The following is a 27,076-nucleotide window of genomic DNA, read 5'->3' on the forward strand; positions in this document are numbered from 1 at the left end:
GGGATTTTCCAGGACTAAGCCAGGTGGATGTTTAATGGGTGGTAATTCAGTGTGCATCAGGAGATCTTTCAAGCTTTTTCCATTCTAATAACTCATGATAGGTCTATTAGCTAATGTTATGGTTTGATCGCTAGAAATTGTCTGCCAACAGGATTAAACCACATCCTTCACTGTATGACTCCTCAATAACAAGTAGGAAAAAAAGGTTCAGTTTTGTGGGATGTTGTCCCAGGGACAGAATAGGTACTCTCCAGCATATTTTACTCATTGTCTCTGTTGGTGGAGGAGTTTTTTTTGGAGTAGCCACGTTAAGAAAATCGTTCCATCATATCGTCAAGCTGTAGTTCAGCTGTTATGGGGTTGGAGTTGCTCCTTTTAACTCTCAGCATCTGGGCATTTGGAATTCTACGTACTAGTGTTGGGGGGGGGGGGGGGGGGGGGTGCACTGCGTGTATGAAGCAAAGTGTTTCTATCAGTCGGCTTGCAGTATAACCGGCGGGTCCCCAAGATGAACAGTTTTTTTTTCTCCCACAACAGGGTTTTTGACCTGACTTCTTGCACAGAGATGAATGGTTGCATTAACCAACAGACTTCTCCCACAGCATGGACATGCGGCTCTGCCCTACACTGACATCAAGAGCTTTCCCCATAGCACAAACTGAATATGGGCAGCAGGTTCTAGCTGGCCGAACTTCACCTTACCAGGTAAATATACGAAACTGACATTGTCTGTTTTACCTCATTCATATCTTTGCATTATGTAAAACATATTGGAAATCTGTGCTGCAGATACAGTTGGTTGGAGGTTATTGCAGTCATACCATTTGTCTTGTCTGCCTGTACTTAGATGAATTTGATGAATTTGTTGATCCTGCATATTACCCACTGACCCTATAGTAGTTGCTTGCTTGGCTACCTTGGTAGTTCCACAACTTAATAATGAAACATTCCTGACATTGACAAATATCAAATTGACATGAACATATGCTGATGGTCAACAATACACAGAACATCAACGTGACAGCAGTAAAGAAGCTATACATTCTGAAATGTGTTGGGTTAGGGCACCCTTTTTTAAGTCCAGTCAGATAAACTTATAAACAATCACAGCTGGTCACATGAAAACAGACTTGGCGGGTTTTTGGCATTCCTTTCCTCACACACTGTCTCTCTGAGAAAGGAGAGCTGATAACCAGCAGGTCTGACAGGGCTCAGTGAGTACATCGTTTACACTGATAATTATCAGTCCTGTGTCATTAGTGCAGTCTCATCAGTGCCCATCAGTGAAGAAGAAAAATTACTTATTTGCAAAATTTTATAACTGAAAAACCCTTTTTTTTTTGTCTTTTTTTCATTTGCTTAGCAAAGAATAAAAACACAGCAGTGATTAAATGCCACCAAAATAAAAATAAAGCTCTATCTGTTTTAAAAAAAAAAAAAAGATACAAATTTTATATGGGTACAGTGTTGCATGACCATGCAATTGTCATTCAAAGTTCGACAGCACTGAAAGCTAAAAATTGGCCTGAGCAGGAAGGGGGGTGAAAGTGCTCAGTATTGAAGTGGTTAAATACATATACTGTATACAATTTTTTTTACCCTTCAACAGATTTTTTGTTCATCTTTCCCTGATATTTGAATAGCCTGGAGGATGACACAACTGTTACAATTAAGGAATACAATGGTGTCTCCCTTTCACCCCCAGCATAATGATTGAACAATGAAAGGACAGTAGAACTGATGATGTCTTGTACCTCTGCTTTCACCTTTTATCAGATCAGCATGCTCCTTGTCAGCATATCTGCATACAGCATACCTGACTGGCTCCCAGTACTGCCTCTTCCAATCTGAATGTTGTTTGACTGGGGATTGCAGGAGGCTAATATGAAGTCAATAGATGTAAAATACTTCATTGATTATTTAAAATAAAAATAACTGCATTCATTTGTGTTATACCTACGTATAATTTTTTATTTTTCAGTATTTTTTAATGTTTGCGACATCTATTTGCTAAATTTTTGTGTAAGTACGATGGGTCACATACCCGCATTGTCTCTGGATTTGCCCACCTAGTGCTGCTCAGAAAAGTATTGATCAGTTATGGATTTATCTAAGAAGCTGCTTTGCCTTCTCCACCAGGACATACTTTAAGACCAAGAGACTTTGAGGAGGGCATTATTCTGTTTGCATACAATTTGCTGAGTCTTGTAGAAAAGCTCCATTCAGTTGAAATCATTCACGGAGACTTGAGGAGAAAGATCTGGAGACCAGGGTCATAGAGTCCCAGGTGTAGCTAATGAGCGTGGGTCAGAGCATCAAATCAAAAAGAAGGTGGGGATGGGGAAGGGGGGTCAGCCCATAAGTGAATCAAATGGGCAAAAGAATAGAGAATCATCAGTTCATGGAGATTGGGAGGAAGATATCCGAGGCTGCCAAATGAGGAGGAATTTAGCATGTGTATCAGCTAGGATTCCCATAAACTTCTATCATATTGGTCAACCTGTTTTTCGCTGCTTCAAAACTTAGGGTGAGGGTCTTCTAGGCCACAGCTATTGTGATTCTGGTGGCTGTGAAAATATGGAGCACCAACAGCTGGTCCATGTATAAAGGATCAGTAATAGATTTATTGAGTAATGGTTCATAGAGGTTTTATGACGATTTGTGTGGAGAATTGTGCGAATTTAATTATAAAACTGTATCCAGAATCTGTTCTCTATTGGGCAAATCAACTAAATGAGTCGTTGTCAGTATACTATGAGCCAGACAGGCCAGAGTGTAATACCACCTGTAAATGGTTTTATAGGAATATTTAAGAATTAGAACAATTCTAGAGCTTTGGGCTGTAGCTTGCCAGATGGTTTGCCAGTCCTCTCGTTCCAAGGACATGTTAAAATTAGTTTTCCATAGAGTTTAGAATGCCTGGTAATCGTTCTTTTAGACTACTACACAACTGAGCCATAAATGAAGGAGATAAGTCATAATGTGTGTGGGTCAATGGGCATGTACTTTTTAAAGAAGTAAAAACGAGGAGAATGGAGGCAGAGTGAAAGTATTAAGTGCATATGTTGGGCATAGCGGGGAAATGTTGCCAACTATTTTCATAATCTATTAGTTGGTCAGCCGATTAGTTGGCCTGCATATGGAATTCATTACTTGTTTACATACCAGAAAATATAGTGAAGCACACGTAAAGCTCAGTACACCATCCATACATGTCAGTAAGTGCCTGAGAACTTGTTAATGTGTGAGGAGCAATGCCTCATGGAACTTGTAGTCCTGGGCAGGAAGTGAGTGGTTCTAAAGGCAGAAGTTTTTTTTTTTTACCTTGCTATAAGGGCACTCTATACTATACTTTGCAGCTTGCTATTGGAGCACTCTGAAGGCAGGAAAAGCCAGAAGAGGAGAATCAGGGCTGCTCTGTGCAAAACCATTACACAGAGCAGGTAAGTATACCATGTTTGTTAAAAAAAAAAAAAAATTACGTTATAAACTCTGTGCAGGGAAGATCAGCATGTAAACCCAGAGAAGGTGGAGGATGATAGACTTGAGGTAATATAAGGCATTACAATTACATTCAAAGTAAACTTTTAAAAGTATTGTGCATTATATATAAAATGATCATATCCATGAAAAAAGTCTCAGCTTTTAGTACTACTTTAATATAAAAGATTTATATCTCCCTTCCACCCTTAACCTTAATATAGCTTCATGTCTGGCGCCTAGTTAAAATGCCCATATAGCCTACTTCTGGGCGTATTTATTTTTTTTATATATATGTATGTGTGTGTGTGTATATGTATATGTGTGTATATGTATATGTGTGTGTGTATATATATGTATATGTGTGTGTGTGTGTGTATATATATATATATATATATATATATATATATATATATATATATATATGTGTGTGTGTGTGTGTGTGTGTGTGTGTGTGTGTATATATATCTAAGTAATATATACTATTATCTTCACCATTTCACAGTATAAATTAACCCTTATAGTAGGGATTATCTGTTATTTTTGTACTATAAAGGGATAATTTTCAGTTTTATTTTAACCCCATTATGACATGTGATACAAAAAAAAGCATGTTGCTGTTACTAAAGTCTTAGGCCTGGTTCACAGCTTTTCATTTTTTGGTGCTTTTTGCAGAAATACACTACAGTTCATTTAACATGGTGTCTTATGGGACATGTTCACATCTATGCTTTTTTCAGCCGCTGCGTATTTGGAAAGGGTTTACGGACTTTTTTCAATGCAAAACGGCGCTTTTTTTGCTCTTTTGGTTCAATAGACTTCAATTGAGAAGCTGCAGAAAAGCATGTAGTGTGTTTTTGCCACAATTTGCGTTTTTTAATCTGCCCAACAACAAATTGGCCAAAAAAAGCATAAAAAAATGCGCAATACGCAAAAACGCACAGCAAAAAGCACTGCAGAAACGGACCAAAAGCAAACTGCATAGGTGTGAACCAAGCCTTATGCTGGCCATACATCAACTTTACGACGAGAATATTCATACGGAAAATCTTTGTACATTCGCTGAATGAAAGAATGTTGTTTGAAAATTTCACTTGCTTTTAACATTGTTTTAAAATTAATGTAATTTCTGAACGAAAGCCACATACACGGTCTGAAAATTCCTTTGACCAAGAAGTTTTATATTCTCCTTTGAAATTTCCCGCCACTGTGGTCGAAAACAAACGTCAATTTGACCCCGCTTACGATTAGAAAATCGAACAAACTTTTTTAAAAAACATTTTTTGAAGGAACACTTTTTTTTTTGCTGGCATAAGTGACAGCAGGCACAGGTAGCTTTTATGAAGCCACCTGCCTATGACAAGGAAGTCTGTCATACATAATATATTACAGTTCTGTCTGAAAATCAGCAAAACAGTCTTTTAATTATTATTTTTTTTTTTTTTTCTCTTTACATAAAAAATTTGATCTCCGAGTCTAATGATATTTACCAGTTTCAACCTCTAATAGTATATACAGTATATCTCGTCTGTCTGCTGTTCTCAGAGTGGAGAGATTTTTGCTCCCTAACTATATAGTTGGATATTTATATTTACCACTGCATAGAGATATTTAACCACTTAAGCCCCGGACCATTTGGCTGGCCAAAGACCAGAGCACTTTTTGCGTTTCGGCCTTGCGTCGCTTTAACTGACAATTGCGCGGTGGTGCGACGTGGCTCCCAAACAAAATCAATGTCCTTTTTTTCCCCGCAAATAGAGCTTTCTTTTGGTGGTATTTGATCACCTCTGCGTTTTTTATTTTTTTGCGCTATAAACAAAAAAAGCGACAATTTTGAAAAAAACGCATTATTTACTTTTTGCTATAATAAATATCCCCCAAAAATACCGTATTTATCGGCGTATAACACGCACCCCAAGTTTAGGAGGGAAGTTTAAGGAAAAAAAACTTACATTTTAAATTCCCATCAATGCAGCCTTGCCCAGTGTCCGTCTGCAGCCTTGCCCAAAATTGCAGCACGTTTGGGTTTTAAATTTAGTGCCACCACCTCTGGGCTCCTCTCGCCGCCGTCATAGACTGAGCTGAGTGTACTTTGTACTCGGCTTCGCTCGCAGTCCCGCCCCCGTCCCGCCCCTTGGCCCGACTCTTATGATGGACACAGCACCGGTCCAATGGCGAGACGAAAAGGCTAGGAGGCGGGACTGGGCGTGACTGCGAGCTGAGCCTAGCCAAGTACACTCGGCTCGGTCAATGTCGGCGGTGTTCCTCTTGCCCTCACAGACAGCGGGGATCGGCATATAACACGCACCCACAGTTTTCCTCTGATTTTAAGGGGGAAAAAAGTGCATGTTATACGCCGATAAATACGGTATATAAAAAAAACATGTTTTTCCCTCAGTTTAGGCCGATACGTATTCTTCTACATATTTTTGGTATTAAAAAAAAATCGCAATGAGCGTATATTGATTGGTTTGCGCAAAAGTTATAGCGTCTACAAAATAGGGGATAGTTTTATGGCATTTTTATTTATTTATTTATTTTTACTAGTAATGGCGGCGATCAGCGATTTTTATCGTGACTGCGACATTATGGCAGACACGTCGGACAATTTTGACACATTTTTTGGGACCATTGATATTAATACAGCTATCAGTGCGATTTAAAAATGCATTGTTTACTGTAAAAATGTCACTGGCAGTGAAGGGGTTAACACTAGGGGGCAGTGAAGGGGTTAATGTGTGTCCTAGTTTGTGTTCTAACTGAAGGGGGATGTGGACTGTGCAGGGAAGCTAAAAGATCGTCTGTTCATACTCTGTATGAACAGACAATTTGTCAGTTCTCCCCTCAGAGAACCGGAAACTGTGTTTTACACACACAGTTCCGGATTCTCCGTGTGCCACGAGCGATCGCGGGAGCCCGGCGGTGAACGAGACCGCCGGGCACTCGCATCGGCTCGGGGGGTGCGCACACTCCCTAGTGGTCACAGGGCGAAGCGATGTTACATAACGTTGTTTCGCCCAGCCGTGCCATTTTGCCGAAGTACAACTGCGGTGGCTGGTCGGCATGTGGTTACAGGAGTTGTAAAGGCAGAAGGTTTTTTATCTTATTGCCTTCTATGCATTAAGATAAAAAACCTTCTGTAGCAGCACCCCCATTTACCTACCTGAGCTCCTTCTCTCTCCAGCGATGTCCACTATCCCCTCAGTCATCCAGTACATCTGATTGGCTGAGACAGAGCAGCAGTGCCATTGGCTCCCGCGGCTGTCAATCAAAGTCAGCCAGTCAGGGGAGAGGGGGAGGGTCCAGGTTGGGGCTCCGTGTCTGAATGGATACATGGAGCTCTGACTCTGCTTGGGTGCCCCCTGTAGCAAGCTGCTGGCTGAGGGGCACTCAAAGGAGGCTGGGACTAGGAGCAGCAAAGAGGGACCCAAGAAGAGAAGGATCCGGGCTGCTCTGTGCAAAACCAACTGCAAGGAGGTAAGTATAACATGTTTGTTATTTTTTTTTAAAATAGCCTTTACAATCCCTTTAAGAATAAATTGCTTTTTTTTTTTTTTTTTTTTTAACTTTACATCTTAACTTAATTATACGCCACACTTTTTTAAGGTTATTATCCAATTAATCGAAACAATAATCGTCCAACTAACCGATTATGAAAATAATCGTTCGTTGCAGCTCTATAATCAAACTATACATAAGCCACCTAAATCTCAAGGTTATCATTTTTTATTTATTTTTTTCCCTAACCTCTTTCAAAACATGTAAAAGACCACCCCAGACCAGACATTTTCACATTTTGTGAAAGCGCAGGTAGAATAAAAAGTTTGTGCTGGTGATTTTTCGGGTCCTGTGATAGTTGCACAAATGTGCAGCAAAAGGAAATTTATAATAGAAATACACTAAAATCATTTACTGGCACTCACAAACAAAAATAACTACAAAATTTCTATTAAATTCCTACTACACATAAAAGCTAAATCTGTATTAAGTTGTTGAATAACAAAAATGTATACATTTTAAAATGTTTGCCTTTTTGCAAAACGGTTAAAAGCAGAGGTTCATGAAACTGGAAATAAGCATCTTGCGCTGTAAATCTGGAGGTTGGCTTTACACTTATGTGTTGTGGTAACATCAGTTCCACCATGTTTTGTGAACAGTGCAATAAAATGATCCAGGCATACATTTTATCACAACACATTGCATGGACTTTGTAAAACTCTGACAATTGCAACATGAACTAACATACTAACCATTAGGGTTTGAAGAGCCATAATTTGTATGCAGACAGATCTGCATGTCATTACATTTGTAGAAATGCTTTGAAATGCACCCTGCTCCTGTGTCTGTGTATACGTTTATTTGTTTCATTTATGTTAATGGTACTTGTATAGTGGTGGTTTTCTGGCAGTATTTATTGACTTGATTTTTTTTTTTTCTTTGAAGTCATGTTAAAATGTGTTTTGCTCACATACAGTGCTTTTATTGAGTTAGATAACTCTGTAATTTTAACCACTTTAATTTGCTGCCCCCAGGTGGATCTTCTTGGCATTGCAAATGTGGTACACTTAATGATCTTCAGCAAGTGCCTGGAGGTTCATCATGAAGATTCAGTATGGAAAATCAACAAAGCATTTCCCAGGTGAATCATTTTTTATAAATTACTTAAATATTTTTTGTGAGATGCTGGTTAAAAGCGAATTGATACAAGCCAGTTCTTAGTGTTTCTATGAAAAGCATGTTGTAAAGCTAAGCCAGACTGTATCGGCCTGTGGCATTGCAACAGAGTTTTGCATTGGCATGCGATTTCATGCATGTTTTCCATAGCCTGTGCTATTCCATGCAGGAAATATCAGAAACAGACTTCAAATAAAAGGAAAATTAGCAGAAGGGATTAAAAATGCCTAGTAGGATCCTCTGGGGTTACAGCCTAGATGTAAGTCTGAATATCTAATATGTGGTGAAGTTGGAGCATAAAACACTAGAAGAGCAGGAAAGAGGCATAACTAAACCGCTTAGTTTCATTCAGAATTTATGGAAGTCAGCTGACACATGAGCATCTCTGAACCTTGTAGGGAAAGTATGTATCCTCTAACAAGGCCTGTTGGAATGAGGTAGGTACACCTTGTCTTTTGGTTCTGGAAAGGAAGCCTATGTATACTGCTATGTTTGTTCTGCTTCGCAACACAACTGTGAGCAGAGAAACACATGCTCAAAACTATTTCAACTTGTAATGTTCATATCAGTCTGATGGGTGTGAGTAGTAGAAGTGTTTAAAAGATATAATTTCGTGAAAGTTCCCTTTAGATTAGCTCATATTAAGATTTCCTTTTTTTTTAATAGCCACATTAATAAGTGTTTTTTTAATATGAGGGTTCGTCAAAACATTTCCACGCTTTTTTAAACTATTATATATTTTTAAAAAATTGAAACTTTTTGAAGGCTCTTTGTAGAAACTGTTGGTTACTTATAGCTGTTAAGTATAAACTGTAACCGACTGCTCACAGTAAATATACTGCGAGTGAGCGGGAGGTGCAGGCTTGGCAATATACATGTACGTTGCTAACTTGCTTCTGTGTTTGGGGCGGCATGCATGTGCTTCCTGCTGACCGGTGCAGTGATTGGATACAGTGCAAGTTTGGCACCAGATTTCAGCCAATGATTTTGGCAAAAACCTGCTGATTGGCGGTATTCTGTGTTTACAAACACACTTACAGAGTACAGAGAACAGCAATCTGGCTGTTCTCCCTAAAAAGCAGGGAATAAAAAACAGACAGATCAGTAAGTAAAAGCAGCATATATTACACTTGTTGGGCTCACAGTTGACTCCTTGATTTCCTTTAGATGTTAACCCCTTCCCAGCCAGTGTCATTAGTGTCAGTGTGCAGTATTACTGATCACTGTATTAGTGTCACTAAAGACATTAGAGTGAGTTAGTGACCCTCCCAGCCAGTGTCTGTTAGTGCCAGATTGCTCGCCATCCTATCACAGTCCCATTATAAGTCACTGATCACCGCCATTAGCAGTATAGCGCCTATAGCTTGTAAATTTCAGTGTATATATATATATATATATATACCATAGTTTGTAGATGCTATAACTTTCTCACAAACCAATTAATATACACTCATTTGGATTTTCTTTTAGCAGGCATGTAGCACACTACATATTGGCCTAAATGTATGAAGAAATTTGTTATAAAACATATCCAATAATAAAATAAAGTAGAAAATATTTTCATTTCAAAATTTTAATAAAAGAAAACCCCAGTGATCAAATACCACCAAAAGGAAGTTCTATTTGTGTGAAAAAAAAAAAACTATACATTTAATTTGCATACATTGTTGCATGACCACGCAATTGCCAGTTAAACTAGCACAGTACTGAATATTAAAAAAATGCCCTGGTCATGAAGGGGGTAAAACCTTCTTGAGGTCAAGTGGTTAAGATACTTAAACTTTACAAACTTAAACTTTTTGTGTTTGAATATGCAGAATTGAGTTATGCACTATAATTAAGACCTAAAGTAGTATGCAGATGATCACTTTTTCACATTAACAATTTCTGGTCTGTTTCTAGTTCATGGCGTGGGGACCTTTGGAATTCCTTCTTTTCCAAAATATTGAATACGGACAGTGAATCTCCATCATATGTTTTAAAGGAACTCAAAGATGAGATGGAACAGGTATTGGACAGCAGCTGTCAAGATGGGCTATGTATTTACTTCATCCAGCTTGAAACCCGTCTTAGCCCCCTTTAGGATCAGCAGGCACATTTCAGAAGAAGCAGTGTGTTAGATTTTCATATCTTTTCTTCTAGACTGGAGAACACACTCTCCTTCAGCTTAGTCTTAATTTACACTATCACCTTCTCTGTGTTTATATTGTATGTTTCAATCTATAGGTGTCGTTGTGTTTTGTTTTTTTTTTTTGTAATTTGTACATTCACTAAACCTATTGTATTAAACTTTTTTTTTAAAATGAATTATTATACAAAATGTGGACACGATCAAATTAGAAAAAGTACAATATTCTATACAACTCTAATTCCAAAAAAGTTGGGGCTCTGTGTAAAATCTACATAAAAACAGAATGCTATGATTTGCAAATCTCATAAACCCATATTTTAATCACGGAAGAAAATAGAAAACATATCAAATGTTTAAACTGGTGAGAAAATGCAGCATTTTAAGAAAACTAGAAGGTAATTTTGAAATTGATATCCGAAACGCATCACAAAAAAGGCTGGAACTGGGAAACAAAAAGCTGGTGGTACTAACAAGGAAGAGCTGGAAGAACATTTTGAAACTAATTAGGTTAATTGGCAACAGGTCAGTTGGGTATAAAAAGAGAGAGTTGGGGTGTCTCAGAACCAGGGCTTTTTTTTTTTTTAGCAGGTACGCGGGGGATCGCAGGTCCGGCACCTCCAGAACTAAATGTATGTAAGGGTGATGGAGGGTCTATTGATGCTGGCTGTTGGGGAATCTATTCTTGCTTGAGGGGATCTATTTTGCGGTGGAGGGGGATCTATTGCTGCTGGGAAGGTTTTCTGTTGCTAGTGGGGAATCTATTGTTGCTGGAGTGGGTCTAATGTTGCTAGGGGGTCAATCATTGCTGGAAAGAATCTACTGTTGAGGGAGGGGGTCTATTGATGCTGGCTGCTGGGGAATCTATTGTTGCTGAAGAAGATATATCTTTGCACGGGGGTCTGTTGTTGCTGGTGAGGTCTTTTGTTGCTGGTGGGGGATCTAATGTTACAGGGGGTCAATTGTTGCTGGATGGGATCTACTGTTGAGGGAGGGGTCTATTGATGCTGGCTGTTGGGAGTTCATTGTTGCTAGATTTGTGCCTCTGTTATCATTCACAAATTCCATACAAAACACTTAGCACCACAAAATGATACTTGGTTCTGTATTCTCTAAAAAGGGGCGTTACTGAGAGGTGGGTAAAGGGTGGAACCAAGGAACAGTGCTCGGAGTTGGGTAGGGGGCCGATTCAAGGGCTGACTTGGAAGGAATGAGTTCCTGCACCTATTCTCTTGAGAAAAAAAAGCCCTGCTCAGAACTAGAGATGCGTAGAGGTTCACCAAGCTATGAAAGCTACCTCTAAAAATGTTCCAATAATTTTAGAAGAATGTTTCTCAACTTAAAATTGCAAAGACTTTAACCCCTTGCCAGCCAGCACACGACGATGTATGTCGGCACAATGGCACGGCTGGGAAAATGGGCCTACAAGTACGTCCCCTTTAAATCGAGGCATAGTGGGCGAGCTATCGTGTCCCACCGGGGGCCCGCGATCATGTCACGGACGTAAACAGGGCATTTCCCTGTTCTGCCTAGCAACATAACAGAGATCTACTTCTCCTTGTCATCGGGAGCAGTAATCTCTGTCATGTTCTAGTGAGATGATCCCCCCTACAGTTAGAATCACTCCCTAGGACACACTTAACCCCTTGATCGCCCCCTAGTGTTTAACCCCTTCCCTGCCAGTGTCATTTACACAGTAATCATTGCATTTTTATAGCACTGATTCACTGTATAAAGGACAATGGTCCCAAAATAGTGTCAAAGGTGTTCGATGTGTCCGCCATAATGTCGCAGTCACGATAAAAATCGCAGATCGCTGCCTTTACTAATAAAAAAATTTATAATAAAAATGCCATAAATCTGTCCCCTATTTTGTAGACACTATGTAGACCTAACTTTTGCGCAAACCGGGGCTGAAGTGGTTAAATATAGCATCTAAAGTACATAATATCAAATGATTATGAGAATCTGTGAGCAAGGCACAGAGCCAAAATGCAATATTGGAGTGATCTTCGGGCCCTCAGACTGCACTACATTTAAAAGCATATTCAGTGTCCCTGCAGGTGGTGATGTCACCGGCACATGCGCTCTGAAAGAATGGCATACCCATGCCATTCCTTTATAGACCTGTGCTGTAAACGCTGACTCCCGTGCGCATGCGTGGGAGTGATGTCATGGCGTCTCGGCCACTGAACCACAGCCTGTGAACTGGGAAGGAAGACCAGGTGAAGATGGAAGCCCTGTTATCAGTGACACCGTGCTGCTGGAGGGATACGTTTCAAGGCAAGTCTTTCACACTGTGCTAGTATGCGTTACTACCATATTATGGCTATACCTTGCAAGGGAGAAGGTTTTTTTTTTTTTTTTTTTTTTTCCAACTTCTGCTTTAAGGACCCCAATGAGAAGCAACTGGAGGCCCTTTCTAGAGTAGTGTTATTGATGGACACGGTCCTGCAACCTGCCTTGGCTGTGACCTTAAAGTAGAACTATAGGCAAAACCTTTTTTCTTTTTTAATTTTGGATAAAGCAAGGGGGGGGGGGGGGTAGAACCTGTAAGATTTTTTTTTTTTTTTTTTTTTTGATATTTGCGTCCTTAACTTTCTGTCCCATAGCCAAACAAGAAGTGAGAGGTCACTCCAAGGTCACCAGAATTAGTGCCCCTATTGGAAGATCCCCACCCCATTGCCTTTCTGGGGTTAATGACACCTTAACCTGTTGCTTGCCTAACACGTGTGGTGGCAAAAGGGTGGCCTTTAAGGTCTACACGCCACACATGTAAATCAATGGGCAGTTTATGTTTCGGGGCTGAGAGTGTGCTTCCTGCACAGAGACCAAGCTGTTGAAGATCGCTCTTAAACCCCACTAACGATTGGTAGCTGGTGGGACTGGCTCACAATCATGTGACAACTGTTGTGACAGTCGATCACAGTGATCACGATTGCCAATCCTATATTGCATAAATTGGTGTTTTCTAATCTGGTGTTTTTCCAAGTTTTAAATTGCAAATATGTAATTATAGTTCAAATGGTAACTATGCAGTGTTATTGGAAAAGAGGACAAGGGTTCCCCACTATGGGACTTTTAAGGCCTATAGAGGATAAGAAATGGAGTGGAACTTTGCATGAGGCATGTCAATGTGTATGATACTGTATAAAATTATATATTTAACTGTAAATTTGATTTAATGTCTCAATCCCATAGGTAGTCTATGATTGTAAAAAACATAATATATCAATAATCATAATCTAATATAATAATGTAATCATAAAAGATTGACATATCGAATATATAATATAGCATATTTAATACGAATAATCAATGGACACGATTGGTACAATTAATACAGAATAAATAGTTCATCCAAAGTACAGAGCGTATGGGTACGATTCACATGATGCATGTACAGATAATAGACAATATTATTGAAAATGCATAATTTGGGCGAGCATGTCTCGGCACCCTTATTTAGAAACTCAGTGCGTTTCAGGCATTATAGCCAATCATCAGGAATAAGATGCATGTTAAATGCTGAAAAGTCAGATAAATATCTATTAATATATAATGCCCTCTGTAAAGGGAAATGATCAAAAGCAAACAATTTTTAAATTACTTACACAGACAGCCCGCAGGCTGAGCCCAGCTTCTATGATGTAATTGGGCGGTGGCCTAGGATGAGCTGTCTCACCCGGGCTTGAGGCGGAAGACCCCCCTACCCCCCAAATCAAAATAAGGGGCAGCAGCCAAGGAGCAGGCCAGACCAGCCACGACATAGTCCCGAGGTTTATTATGTGTGCACACTTAACATGAACCCAATCTGTGAAAAAAAAAAAAAAAAAGGTGAGGGAATGGGTAAAAACAAAAACTAACCAAAACAAAAGCCAACCATTGAATTTGAAGACTAGCATTTGTGTTCTAATTAAGGGAGTATGTGTGTGTGTATGTAAATAATGTGGGTTGGTCCTAATATTAAAACCAAAGTGTGTGTATATATAAGTACACAGTGCATTAGTGCAAGTAGGAGTGCGCTGGTGTCTGCAAAAAATGAAACCAATGTATTCAAAATATGTGTGGAGTGATAGAAAAAAAGACCCCATGTACCGTAGGTGAAGCGAATGTGGGGTAATGAATGTCCCTCCTCGTAATGGAATCATATGACGTGAATAGTTGGCCGCCCCTGGCTAAAATACCCCCCAGGTCCAGGGCAGGTCCCTGCCGACATCATGATAGGCGTCAGCACTGGAGGGGCGATGGGGACCAGCCCACTTGCGGTATGTGATGACCGCAGTGGATACCCGCTCGCCTTCACTGCAACGTAAGATGAAAAAGAACCCACAATCCCTGCATTACGACAGCTGATGCCGATGTGCAGAGGTCCAACCCTACCCCCATCACAGAACAGAATGAGCAGGGGGAAGGAACTGAGCGCATCACAACCTCAGAAGTGGAACAAAACAAACATCTGTCCCCATCGCCAATGAGCTGGGCTGGCTATCAACTAAAAGAAGAGATAATTATTATGCATTTTTAATATCATTGTCTATCATTTGTATCATGTGAATCCTTTCTGTATGCTCTGTACTTTGTATGAACTATTCTGTATTAATTGTACCAATCATGTCAATTGATTATTTGTATTAAATATGCTATATTATATATTCAATATGTCAATCTTATGATTACATTATTATATTATATATTTTTATTATGATTATTATTGATACATTATGTTTTTTACATTCATGGACTATTGAGATGGGATTGAGACATTAAATCAATTCACAGTTAAATATATCATTCTATACAGTATCATACACATTGATATGCCTCATGCAAAGTCCCACTCCATTGCTTCTCTTTATGCAATATTAAGGGACGGAGGCAGGTCGTTGTTTTATTATGGTTGTGACAGGCCACATTTATTTCTAGTTTTAGGGCCTATAGTTATCAAAGTACACCAATTTTTTGTTAAAAATATCTTGATACAAATTTTATTGAGAACAATAGTTAAAAGAAATCTGGCTGATATCATAAGGCATGAAAAGTAAGCAATAGAATACATGAACCAGTACTGTACATGGTCAATACAAGACCAGTTATGATCCAGCAGTGGTCTGTCTGGTGGCAGTCCCCTATGAGCACCCAACGCGTTTCAGGATCTTATAATTTTATCAGGGGTGTGGAGCAGGTCAGACCAGAAACACTTCTAGAGGTAAGCATACATATGTAGTCTCCAATATCACACAAATGACCAACGAATAACCTTACCATAGACTTCTCCTTCTTCTTACTTACACATACTGTTCGATGTACAGACAATAGCAACCAGGAATTCTAAAAATTTATAGCAGTATTCATCCAAATACCAGGGGAGCTGTAAAATCCTGTTTCCCTGCTTGGGCACAAAATGGAGATAGCCCAGGAGCAGGGCGGGGGACAGGCCAAAATTCATATACAAGGTATCTAGTGAGAAATGGTATACGTGTGGATAGTAAAATGTTTAAATGGAAAATAAAAATTAAAATATAAGTAGATCCCAATATAGAGGTCTATAGGGCGTCCAACATGCAATAGTGCAAGTGTGTGTGTGTGTGTATAGATCTATATATATAAATCTCTATACAGTATCTCACAAAAGTGAGTACACCCCTCATATTTTTATCAATATTTTATATCTTTTCATGTGAGAACACTGAAGAAATGATACTTTGCTACAATATAAAGTAGTGAGTGTACAGCTTGTATAACCATGTAAATTTGCTGTCCCCTCAAAATAACTCAACACTCAGCCATTAATGTCTAAACCACTGGCAACAAAAGTGAGTACACCCCTAAATGAAAAATGCCCAAATTGGGTCCAATTAGCCATTTTCCCTACCCAGTGTCATGTGACTCGTTAGTGTTACAAGGTCTCACGTGTGAATGGGGAGCAGGTGTGTTAAATTTGGTTTTATCGCTCTCACCCTCACATACTTGTCACTGGAAGTTCAACATGGCACCTCATGGCAAAGAACTCTGAGGATCTGAAAAAAAGAATTGTTGCTCTACATAAAGATGGCCCAGGCTATAAGAAGATTGCCAAGACCCTGAAACTGAGAGCAGCACGGTGGTCAAGACCATACAGTGGTTTAACAGGACAAGTTCCACTCAAAACAGGCCTCGCCATGGTCAACCAAAGAAGTTGAGTGCACGTGCTCAGCGTCATATCCAGAAGTTGTCTTTGGAAAATAGACGTATGAGTGCTGCCAGCGTTGCTGCAGAGGTTGAAGGGGTGGGGGGTCAGCCTGTCAGTGCCCAGACCATATGCGTCCCACTGCATCAAACTGGTCTGCCTGGCTCTTGTCCCAGAAAGAAGCCTCTTCTAAAGATGATGCGCAAGAGAGGCCACAAACTGATGAAGCCAAGCAGACTAAGGGCAAGGATTACTGGAGCAATGTCCTGTGGTCTGATGAGAGCAAGATAAACTTATTTGGTTCAGATGGTGTCAAGCATGTGTGGCTGTAACAAACCCCTTTGCTCGCTTGGTTCCACTCTCCCGACACTCCTCTGCAGCTATTGAATCAGACTGCAGATCGCAACATCTGATTGCTCAGTCATCCAATGCTCCGGGATTAGAACTACAGCTCTGTGCCGTTCTAGTCCAATTGTGATAGTTCAGAACAAACACCAGGCAGGCTGTATGTAAGTTCAACCAGGAATATCCTTTATTGCAAAATACAGGCTTTTATACACTCAAAGTGGAGGTGCAGACCTCCTGCTCATATTACTCTAACAATACAGCTGTAATAACCTAATTAACATGATCTAATTAACTAATCCCTTTAGACAGCCTAGATGACTCAGACATGACCGTTAGGCCAGACTGGCCGTCTTGTAGTTCAGAAAATCCAATCAACATTATCACAATCAGCATAGACTCTTCTTCACACAATAGCAGAGTTAATTAACACAAATAACAATGGGGATCTAATGACTCTTAGATCCCATAGTATAGACTTATTTACAATACACATTTTAGCAGACAATAGACAGACAGGTGTTGGAATTTACATCAGCATCTCCTAACAGTATCTGTCCCAGCATTATGAATCAGCCACTATTCCAATATGGCAAATCCAGGGTCCCCAGAGTCTGTGTGTCCTGGGGGACCAGGACCCGAATCCACAGTAATACCACCTCAAGGGTCCCCAGGCATATAGCTCACAAAGAGCACCGTTCCCCCAAATGCAAGGGCCCCCGATCGATTGGCAAGAGGCTTGCATACAGTCCCCTCCAAAAGTCTCTTTCCCGGCTAGGTCTGTCACATTTCTCCCCTTTCGGCAGGAGACTAACACGGGAGGAGACCCCAGAGGGGTTGACTCCGAAGTTAGTCAGTAGTTCCAGTCCTCTAATGCCTGTACCCACACAGTACCCCAAACAAATTGTTCCAAACAAAGCATTACTCACCCAGCCAACCTCTGTCTCTCTCAGAGAACATATCTGCCGCTGGGGAGAGGCCTGGACTGGCCCTTCTCCCTGGAGTCCTTTCTGCCGCTGGAGAGAAGACAGGGTGTCTGGGCTCACTCCGTCATGCTGTTGGGGATCTGGGCCGACTGCCCAGCATCCCTGGGGTATACAGGTGGAGACTGAAGTCCCATCCAACTTCACAGGACATCCATCCTCTGTTAGTTGAGGGCAGAGTCCAGCAGTACTCGGCCCTGTTGCCAGCCCTTCTGCTGGAAACCCCACACCATCTGCTCCGGCTAACTGTTGGGGAGGGATGACGAACACCTCCTCTCCCTTCTCCCCCTGTATCCTGATCTGCTGCTGGGAAGTGACCACCTCCTTCTCACCCTGAGCCTCCGGAACCGCCGCAGGTGTAGGGCAGAGATCTTGGACCCTCTGTCCGGTTGCCAGCGCTTCAGCTGGGGAAGTTCCTTGTGACTTCACAGATACTTTTGTTGGTGCTGGGCAGAGCATAGTGAAGTTTGGCCCTAATAACAGCTCCTCTTCTGCTGGAGGCTCACCAGGTTGTTCTTCCTCAGCAGAAAAGTCTATCAAATCCCCTGTCTCTGCAACTGGTGTCTGGGGATAAAGGTTCACCATCTCCTCTCCGTGGAACCCAGAAGATGCTATCAGTGCTGGGCAGAGGTTAGCAGAGCTCTGCCCTGTTGTCAGCACTTCAGGTTTAGGGACGGCAATCTTCAGATTTTCCACTGCCGATTCTCTGGCATTCTGCTGGACAGGAACATTCCTCCATCCAAGATCATCCAATGCAGAAACAGGTTCATCAAGGTCAGTCAGCACTTGCTGCATCCGCCATAAGACCTCCGCCTCCATAGCTGCGGTTGCAGGTTGGCAAAGCACACCGTTACTCACATTGTCAACTCTTCAGCCAGGATTTCAGAGTTGTCAACTGGTATTTCATGATAGTCCCAGGCAAAGGGAGCACCACCCTGCTGCTGAGCAGAGTCTAACAGCTGTTTGTAGGGGATCTCCAACTCCCATTTCTGAACGGCCAGAAACTCCAAATCTTCCAGTGCCCAGTGCACTTCTGAGACATTCAGTCTCCGCTCTCTGTGCTCCATTATTTCCTCCAAACGCCACTCCCGATCACTTCCAAAGTCAGGGTCCCTGGACAGCCTCCAGTATAACAATCCCAGGCCATCATAGTCAAAGCCTTCCGTGGGGCTGTCATCCGCTGTCCATGGGCACACTTGGGCTACATACCACTGGAGGGCTCTGTAGCTCTCGTCCAACTGCATTTCTGCCCGGATCAGCCTGCTTAACTCGGCTGTCCACTCCTGGTTCAGCTGTTCCCCCAAAAATAGCATTCACACTTCATACTGCAACCAGTACCTTACATGGATGGAGGGGAGAACTTTTCCCTGGTGTCGCTGCTCACGGGCTAGCGCTTCCTTCCAGAGTTCACAGCGGATAGAATTAAACCATCCTAGCAGGACCTGCTCTGATGCTGGTCCTCTGTGCTGTATCTCCTTCTCTCGCAACCTCCTTCTGAATTCCTCATTGATGGTGGCTGGTATGTCTTCTCTCCTGCTACCTTGGATCCGGGTGATGGTTTGGATGTGTTCACGGCAAGGAAGCACGATCCCACCATTCCCTCCACGGCTCTCAAATAAGTCTTTCAGCGTGGCTCTCCTGCAGGCTGGTTTGGAGTGTCCCAGTAACTGGAGAGCAAATCCCACGGCTGCCAACCAATGTAACGAGCCCCTTTGCTCGCTTGGTTCCACTCTCCCGACACTCCTCTGCAGCTATTGAATCAGACTGCAGATCGCAACATCTGATTGCTCGGTCATCCAATGCTCTGGGATTAGAACTACAGCTCTGTGCCGTTCTAGTCCAATTGTGATAGCTCAGAACAAACACCAGGCAGGCTGTATGTAAGTTCAACCAGGAATATCCTTTATTGCAAAATACAGGCTTTTATACACTCAAAGTGGAGGTGCAGACCTCCTGCTCATATTACTCCAACAATACAGCTGTAACCTAATTAACCTAATTAACATGAGCTAATTAACTAATCCCTTTCGACAGCCTAGATGACTCAGACATGACCGTTAGGCCAGACTGGCCATCTTGTAGTTCAGAAAATCCAATCAACATTATCACAATCAACATAGACTCTTCTTCACACAATAGCAGAGTTAATTAACACAAATAACAATGGGGATCTAATGACTCTTAGATCCCATAGTATAGACTTATTTACTTTTTTTTTTTTTTTTTTTTTTTTTCCACTTTAGCGAAAGTTTTTTTTGAGAGATATTATATCAACTTTATATGTCAAACTTTATCTCTTATTTTTCACATCATTGTGGATTGTTTCCGTCTTATCTTTATTTATTTTCCCTTCAAGGGTCTTGATTAATAAATTTTAAAAACCAAACAAAACCCCTCCTGTAAATATAAAACCGCTATTACCTTATTCTCTCTCAGTCCCTCTTATCTCCTCCCACCCCCCCCTTCCCTATGTTTGGTCCACACTTTTATATTTATTTATCATCTTGGCTCTACACCTATTCTTTCTTTCATCTTGTCTAGATAGATGTTTGAGGCTTTATATTTTTTCCAGCTTTCCCATCTACTGTTATCCTTTTTCTCCCCTCCTTCCCCACTCCTCCGCTGGTCCATTTTATAGTAATAATCTATTTCCTCTAACCAATTTCTGATATCTGGTTTTCCACTTTTTAGCCAGTTTTCGGGTATCAAGGCCTTAGCCGCATTCAGGAGGTTGGGGGCTATTGATTTCATATATTGTTTCTTAGGTTTATTATGTATATGGAAAAGGCAAGTCCAGATATTTTGTTCTATTTCTTCTTCAGTTATTTCCCTTATATTATTTAATACTTCTAGTACTCCGTTATTATTGGACATTCCCACCAAAGGTGTGTGATCGTTGCTTTTTGGCCACATTTTCTCCAGCACAAAGATGTTTTATCTTGTTGAAATTTATGTATTCTTACAGGGGTCATATACCATCTTGTTACTAGTTTGTAATTCATTTCAATAGTCTTCATGTCCCAGGCCTTATTATATCCCATTTCTATCATTTTTTTCACTTTTTGATTATCTATTTTTAAATTCATTTCTTTTTCCCATTGTTTTATGTATTCTGGTCTTTCTTGTGCTTCCAAATCTGTCAGTATACCATAGATTTTTGATGTTCCATTTTTCAGTGGTGTTTCATTAATACATAATTTTTCCAATGCGGTTAGTTTCGTTTCGTCTCTAAGTGGATGTGGTATTGTGCTTACTAAGTGCCTTAATTGACAATAATTCCATTTATTCATCTTCCATCCATTCCTTTCCTATAATTCTAGTCGTGTTCTTATTTTGCCATTTCTGGTGATATCCTTCAATTGTGGGTTCCATATTCCTTGGGCTCCAAATATTTCCTTCCCGGGGGTAAAGTAATTCGATCCTGTGAGTGCTATTAATGGTGAGTTGTATTTCCATTAATTCTTTAAGTGAATAGTGTCCCAAATTTTAAATATATTTTTGTTATTTCATGTGTGTCTGTGTCCAATATTCTATATTTTCGTGGGATCCAAATATTCTTATATAGTGTGACTCCGCTTATTATGTTTTTCATTTCGACCCATTTTTTTTCATTTTTCTCATTCGTCCACTCTAACATTCGTGTTAAGACTATGGCTTTGTAATACCTGCTTATATCTGGGGTAGCCAGACCTCCGTGCTCCTTTTTCCTTGTAATCAGCGTGTATTTGATTCTTGGTTTTTTATTAAGCCATATATATTTTAACAAAATTGTTTTAATTATTTTAAAAAAGCTCTGGGGAATCTTTACTGGTAACATCTGTATTCTGTAAATTATTTTTGGAAGTATCGTCATCTTGAACATATTTATTCTTCCAATCCATGAAAGTGGCTGTATTCTTAATTTTTTCATTTCTTCTTTGACCTCGTTGATCAATGGGATAATGTTTGCCTGGTAGATCTTTTCGACTCTAGGTGTTATTTTGATTCCGAGGTAATTTAATTCTTTTACCCAAGTGAATGGGAATTCTTTTTGTAGGAACTGGACTTCCTTTTTCTCTAGTCCTATATTTAATATTTCCGTTTTTATTGGATTAATTTTGAAGTTTGACAGTTCTCCATATTTTTTTATTTCTTTCAATATGTTTGGGAGTGACGCTCTTGGGTTGGATACGTACATCAGAATGTCGTCCGCGTATGCTGCGATCTTATGTTCTTTTCCTCCTAATCTCGCTCCTTCCACCTCTTGATTATTGCGGAGCGTTGCTAATAGTGGTTCTAAAGCCAATACATATTTACAATACACATTTTAGCAGACAATAGACAGACAGGTGTTGGAATTTACATCAGCATCTCCTAACAGTATCTGTCCCAGCATTATGAATCAGCCACTATTCCAATATGGCAAATCCAGGGTCCCCAGAGTCTGTGTGTCCTGGGGGACCAGGACCCGAATCCACAGTAATACCACCTCAAGGGTCCCCAGGCATACAGCTCACAAAGAGCACCGTTCCCCCAAATGCAAGGGCCCCCGATCGATCGACAAGAGGCTAGCATACAGTCTCCTTCAAAAGTCTCTTTCCCGGCTAGGTCTGTCACAGTGGCGGTAACCAGATGAGGAGTACAAAAACAAGTGTGTCTTGCCTACAGTCAAGCATGGTGGTGGGAGTGTCATGGTCTGGGGCTGCATGAGTGCTGCTGGCACTCTCCCTGGGCAGAGAACCTCTGGGGGAATCTAGGATGCAAAAGGACCTGGGGGTCATAGTAGAGGATAGGCTCAGCAATGGCATGCAATGCCAAGCTGCTGCTAACAAAGCAAACAGAATATTGGCATGCATTAAAAAGGGGATTAACTCCAGAGATAAAACGATAGTTCTCCCACTCTACAAGACTCTGGTCCTGGAGTATGCTGTCCAGTTATGGGCCCCAGTCCTCAGGAAGGATGTACTGGAAATGGAGCGAGTACAAAGAAGGGCAACTAAGCTAATAAAGGGTCTGGAGGATATTAGTTATGAGGAAAGGTTGCGAGCACTGAACTTATTTTCTCTGAAGAAGAGATGCTTGAGAGGGGATATGATTTTAATTTATAAATACTGTACTGGTGACCCCACAATAGGGATAAAACTTTTTAGCGTAAAGGGAGTCTAACAAGACACGCGGCCACTCATTAAAATTAGAAGAAATTAGTTTTAACCTTAAACTACGTTGAGGGTTCTTTACTGTAAGAGCGGCAAGAATGTGGAAGTCCCTTCCACAGGCAGTGGTCTCAGCGGGGAGCATCAATAGTTTCAAAAAATGATTAGATAAGCACCTGCACGACTGCAACATATAGGGATATACAATGTAATACTGACATATAATCACACACACAGGTTGGACTTGTGTCTTTTTTCAACCTCACCTACTATGTAACTATATGTAACTGGGGAACCGCAGTTCATTGAGGGAACCAAAAATGCCAACATGTACTGTGACATACTAAAGAACAGCATGATTTCCTCCCTTCGGAGACTGGGCCACAGTAGCAAAGTGTCATTTCTTCAGTGTTGTCACATGAAAATATATAATAAAATATTTACAAAAATGTAAGGGGTGTACTCACATTTGTGAGATTCTGTGTATGTATGTATATATATTATATATATTGCAGTGGGGATGGAAAGTATTCAGACCCCCTTACATTTTTCACTCTTTGTTATATTGCAGCCATTCGCTAAAATCATTTCAGTTCATTTTGTTTTCCTCATTAATGTACACACAGCACCCCATATTGACAGAAAAAAACTGAATTGTTGACATTTTTGCAGATTTATTAAAAAAGAAAAACTGAAATATCACATGGTCCTAAGTATTTAGACCCTTTGCTCAGTATTTAGTAGAAGCACCCTTTTGATCTAATACAGCCATGAGTCTTTTTGGGTAAGATGCAAGTTTTTCACACCTGGATTTGGGGATCCTCTGCCATTCCTCCTTGCAGATCCTCTCCAGTTCTGTCAGGTTGGATGGTAAACGTTGGTGGACAGCCATTTTTAGGTCTCTCCAGAGATGGTCAATTGGGTTTAAGTCAGGGCTCTGGCTGGGCCATTCAAGAACAGTCACGGAATTGTTGTGAAGCCACTCCTTCGTTATTTTAGCTGTGTGCTTAGGGTCATTGTCTTGTTGGAAGGTAAACCTTTGGCCCAGTCTGAGGTCCTGAGCATTCTGGAGAAGGTTTTCGTCCAGGATATCCCTGTACTTGGCCGCATTTATCTTTCCCTCGATTGCAACCAGTCCTGTTCCTGCAGCTGAAAAACACCCCCACAGCATGATGCTGCCACCGCCATGCTTCACTGTTGGGACTGTATTGGACAGGTGATGAGCAGTGCCTGGTTTTCTCCACATATACCGCTTAGAATTAAGGCCAAAAAGTTCTATCTTGGTCTCATCAGACCAGAGAATCTTATTTCTCACCATCTTGGAGTCCTTTGGGTGTTTTTTTTTAGCAAAGTCCATGCGGACTTTCATCTGTCTTGCACTGAGGAGAAAACGAGGGTTGCACTCACAAACATCCAGCGTTAAATGGCATAAACAGCTCCATAATAGCCTCCTCTCCTGGTCTGTAGGGATCAGTTAGCTCACAGCAACTAGCAGCGTGGTAAAGTATTTCAGTAAGCACAGACCGCCTGCTTCCTTGTAACACACACCACCCAAAGCACTCGCACGGACCAGCCGGCGCTGCCTGACGTCAGTCGTGGCCAGGGAGGGGATGCACAGTGATGCAGCTGACTCCTCTCGTAAGCTTCATGCAATTGCTAGGACAACATGTTTCGGAGGCGTGGCCTCCTTCTACCTGAAGTACTTTACTACGCTGCTAGTTGCTGTGAGCTAACTGATCCCTACAGACCAGGGGAGGAGGCTATTATGGAGCTGTTTATGCCATTTAACGCTGGATGTTTGTGAGTGCAACCCTCGTTTTTTATCCACTTATCTTATCAATTAAACGATAACACATTAGTGCTGGCGTGCGCTCTCTCTCTTGTCTTTATATATTTTCAGAATCATGTCTACCACCCAGTGGACTTTTGGGAGAGCTGCAACACCTTAAGCGAGGAATATACATACAGACTGTTTACTGTTGGAATAGGTATAGTGGGGACAGCGCTAAACTTGGTTTGTTGTGTGTGTTTGCACTGAGGAGAGGCTTCAGTCGGGCCACTCTGCCATAAAGCCCCGACTGGTGGAGGGCTGCAGTGATGGTTGACTTTCTACAACTTTCGCCTATCTCCCGACTGCATCTCTGGAGCTCAGCCACAGTGATCTTTGGGTTCTTCTTTACCTCTCTCACCAAGGCTCTTCTCCCCCGCTAGCTCAGTTTGGCCAGACGGCCAGCTCTAGGAAGGATTCTGGTCGTCCCAAACATCTTCCATTTAAGGATTATGGAGGCCACTGTGCTCTTAGGAACCTTAAGTGCAGCAGAAGTTTTTTTTGGAACCTTGGCCAGATCTAAGCCTTGCCACAATTCTGTCTCTGAGCTCTTCAGGCAGTTCCTTTGACCTCATGATTCTCATTTGCTCTGACATGCACTTTGAGCTGTAAGGTCTTATACAGACAGGTGTGTGGCTTTCCTAATCAAGGCCAATCAGTATAATTAAACACAGCTGGACTCAATGAAGGTGTAGAACCATCTCAAGGATGATCAGAAGAAATGGACAATACCTGAGTTAAATATATGAGTGTCACAACAGTCTGAATACTTAGGACCATGTGATATTTGAGTTTTTCTTTTTTAATAAATCTGCAAAAAATGTCAACAATATAAAAAAGAGTGAAAAATGTAAGGGGGTCTGAATACTTTCCGTCCCCACTGCGTATATATATATATATATATACACATATATATATTTGACTCGCTGGGACTTGTAGTTCACCGCCTCCACATGTACTCCTTTCAGGAAGCTCAGAGTTGAGCAGGTGAGGTCAGAGGTAGCTTCCTCTTTGGGTTGCCTAGCAAACACCAGAATGCTCACTGCTGATTTGCAGCAGTCTCTGTCCTCTAGGCTGATCTCAGTCTCCAGCTGTTCAATCTGCTACTCTGCTCTGGTAAGCCTCCTTCCAGGTCTCTCATTACTTTCTGCTGTGTTACTTGTCCGTCAGAGTATTTTTATTATCCTGTACCTTCTAGGACTGGGGAATTTTGCCTGCCTGCCTAGCTGCCTTATGCACTGAAGATTTGGATGGAGAAGTTTATTTTAATTGTATTTATTGTATTGTATTTAAGTCGCACCAATTAGAACGGGGACCATTGAAATACAGGGGTTTTGACTTGTCATGCGACTTCGCATGTGTCAGGTCGCACAACAACTCGCAGTAGTGGAGACAGAGTCTAAAGCTTCAAATAAGTCCTTCTGAAGCTGTCTCCGCTTAACCCTCTCAAGTAGGCGCAAGACTAGCCCAATTCAGGGGGGGTTTGGGCAGACAAATTACATGATGCCTGGATTGTAGCCGTCATTCGATCACGTTATCGTCTCGAGTTCAGAACAAGGCTCCCTCAGACCTTGTTCATAGAAACTGGACTTCCTACGGATTTGGAAAGGAGGCAATGTTTTCAAGGATATACAGGGGAGCTGTTGGCAGCAAGGGCCATCCTTCAGGTTCCAAGGCATGAATTGGGTCAAAGAGTATGTTCCCCCTCTGTTTTTGGTCCCAGAGGCTTCAGGGGGTTTCGGACCAGTTTTTGACCTCAAAGTCCTGAATTCTTAAATGAAGGTTCCACCAATCAAAATGGAGTCATTGGAAGCGATCGTTTCAGTTGTGGAGTCAGGAGACTGGATGGTTTCCATCGATCTGGCAGATGCGTATCTTCATGTTTCCATAGACGCATATCACCATCGCTTGGAAGGCTTTCATTTTCATTTTTAATCTCTCCCATTCGGTCTCTGCACGATAACGTTTTTAAAGCTACTGTCTGCTGTCGTTGCGACTCTCAGGGTCAAGGGAGTGCAAATATTTCATTATCTAGATGACATGCTACTTCTGGGTCCGTCAAATGAGTTCCTTCTAGTTCATGTGAATTCACCTGCAAAACACTAGCTCGTTTCGGTTGGTTGATCAACTTTCGGAAGAGCCAGATGCATCTGACCCAAATGTTGGAGTATTTTGGGAGTACAATTCAACACGGTTTGGGGTTGTGTTTCTCTTCCTCAGAGGAAGGTCCAGGAGATCCAGTCTCAGACAAAGCAGTGATGGCCAGGCCTTCTATGATGCTGAAGGAATGCATGCAGTATCTGGGGGTTTTATCAGCCACAGTTCCAGTAGTCCCGT

General features: G+C 41.3%; 1 protein-coding gene across 1 annotated transcript in view; it reads left to right on the forward strand.

The window, feature by feature from the left end:
• The window catches only part of BUB1B (BUB1 mitotic checkpoint serine/threonine kinase B), a 108,807-nt gene extending 98,354 nt beyond the window's left edge, over positions 1–10,453 (forward strand). The window contains 4 exon segments of the mRNA XM_073610189.1: positions 538–581; positions 584–705; positions 8,013–8,119; positions 10,057–10,453. Of these exon segments, the coding sequence (XP_073466290.1) occupies positions 538–581; positions 584–705; positions 8,013–8,119; positions 10,057–10,237 (454 nt within the window). The 3' untranslated portion in view covers positions 10,238–10,453.
• Positions 10,454–27,076: the final 16,623 nt, after the last annotated feature.

The sequence above is a fragment of the Aquarana catesbeiana genome, linkage group LG13 (assembly GCF_042186555.1).
Source record: "Aquarana catesbeiana isolate 2022-GZ linkage group LG13, ASM4218655v1, whole genome shotgun sequence".
Taxonomy (NCBI): domain Eukaryota; kingdom Metazoa; phylum Chordata; class Amphibia; order Anura; family Ranidae; genus Aquarana; species Aquarana catesbeiana.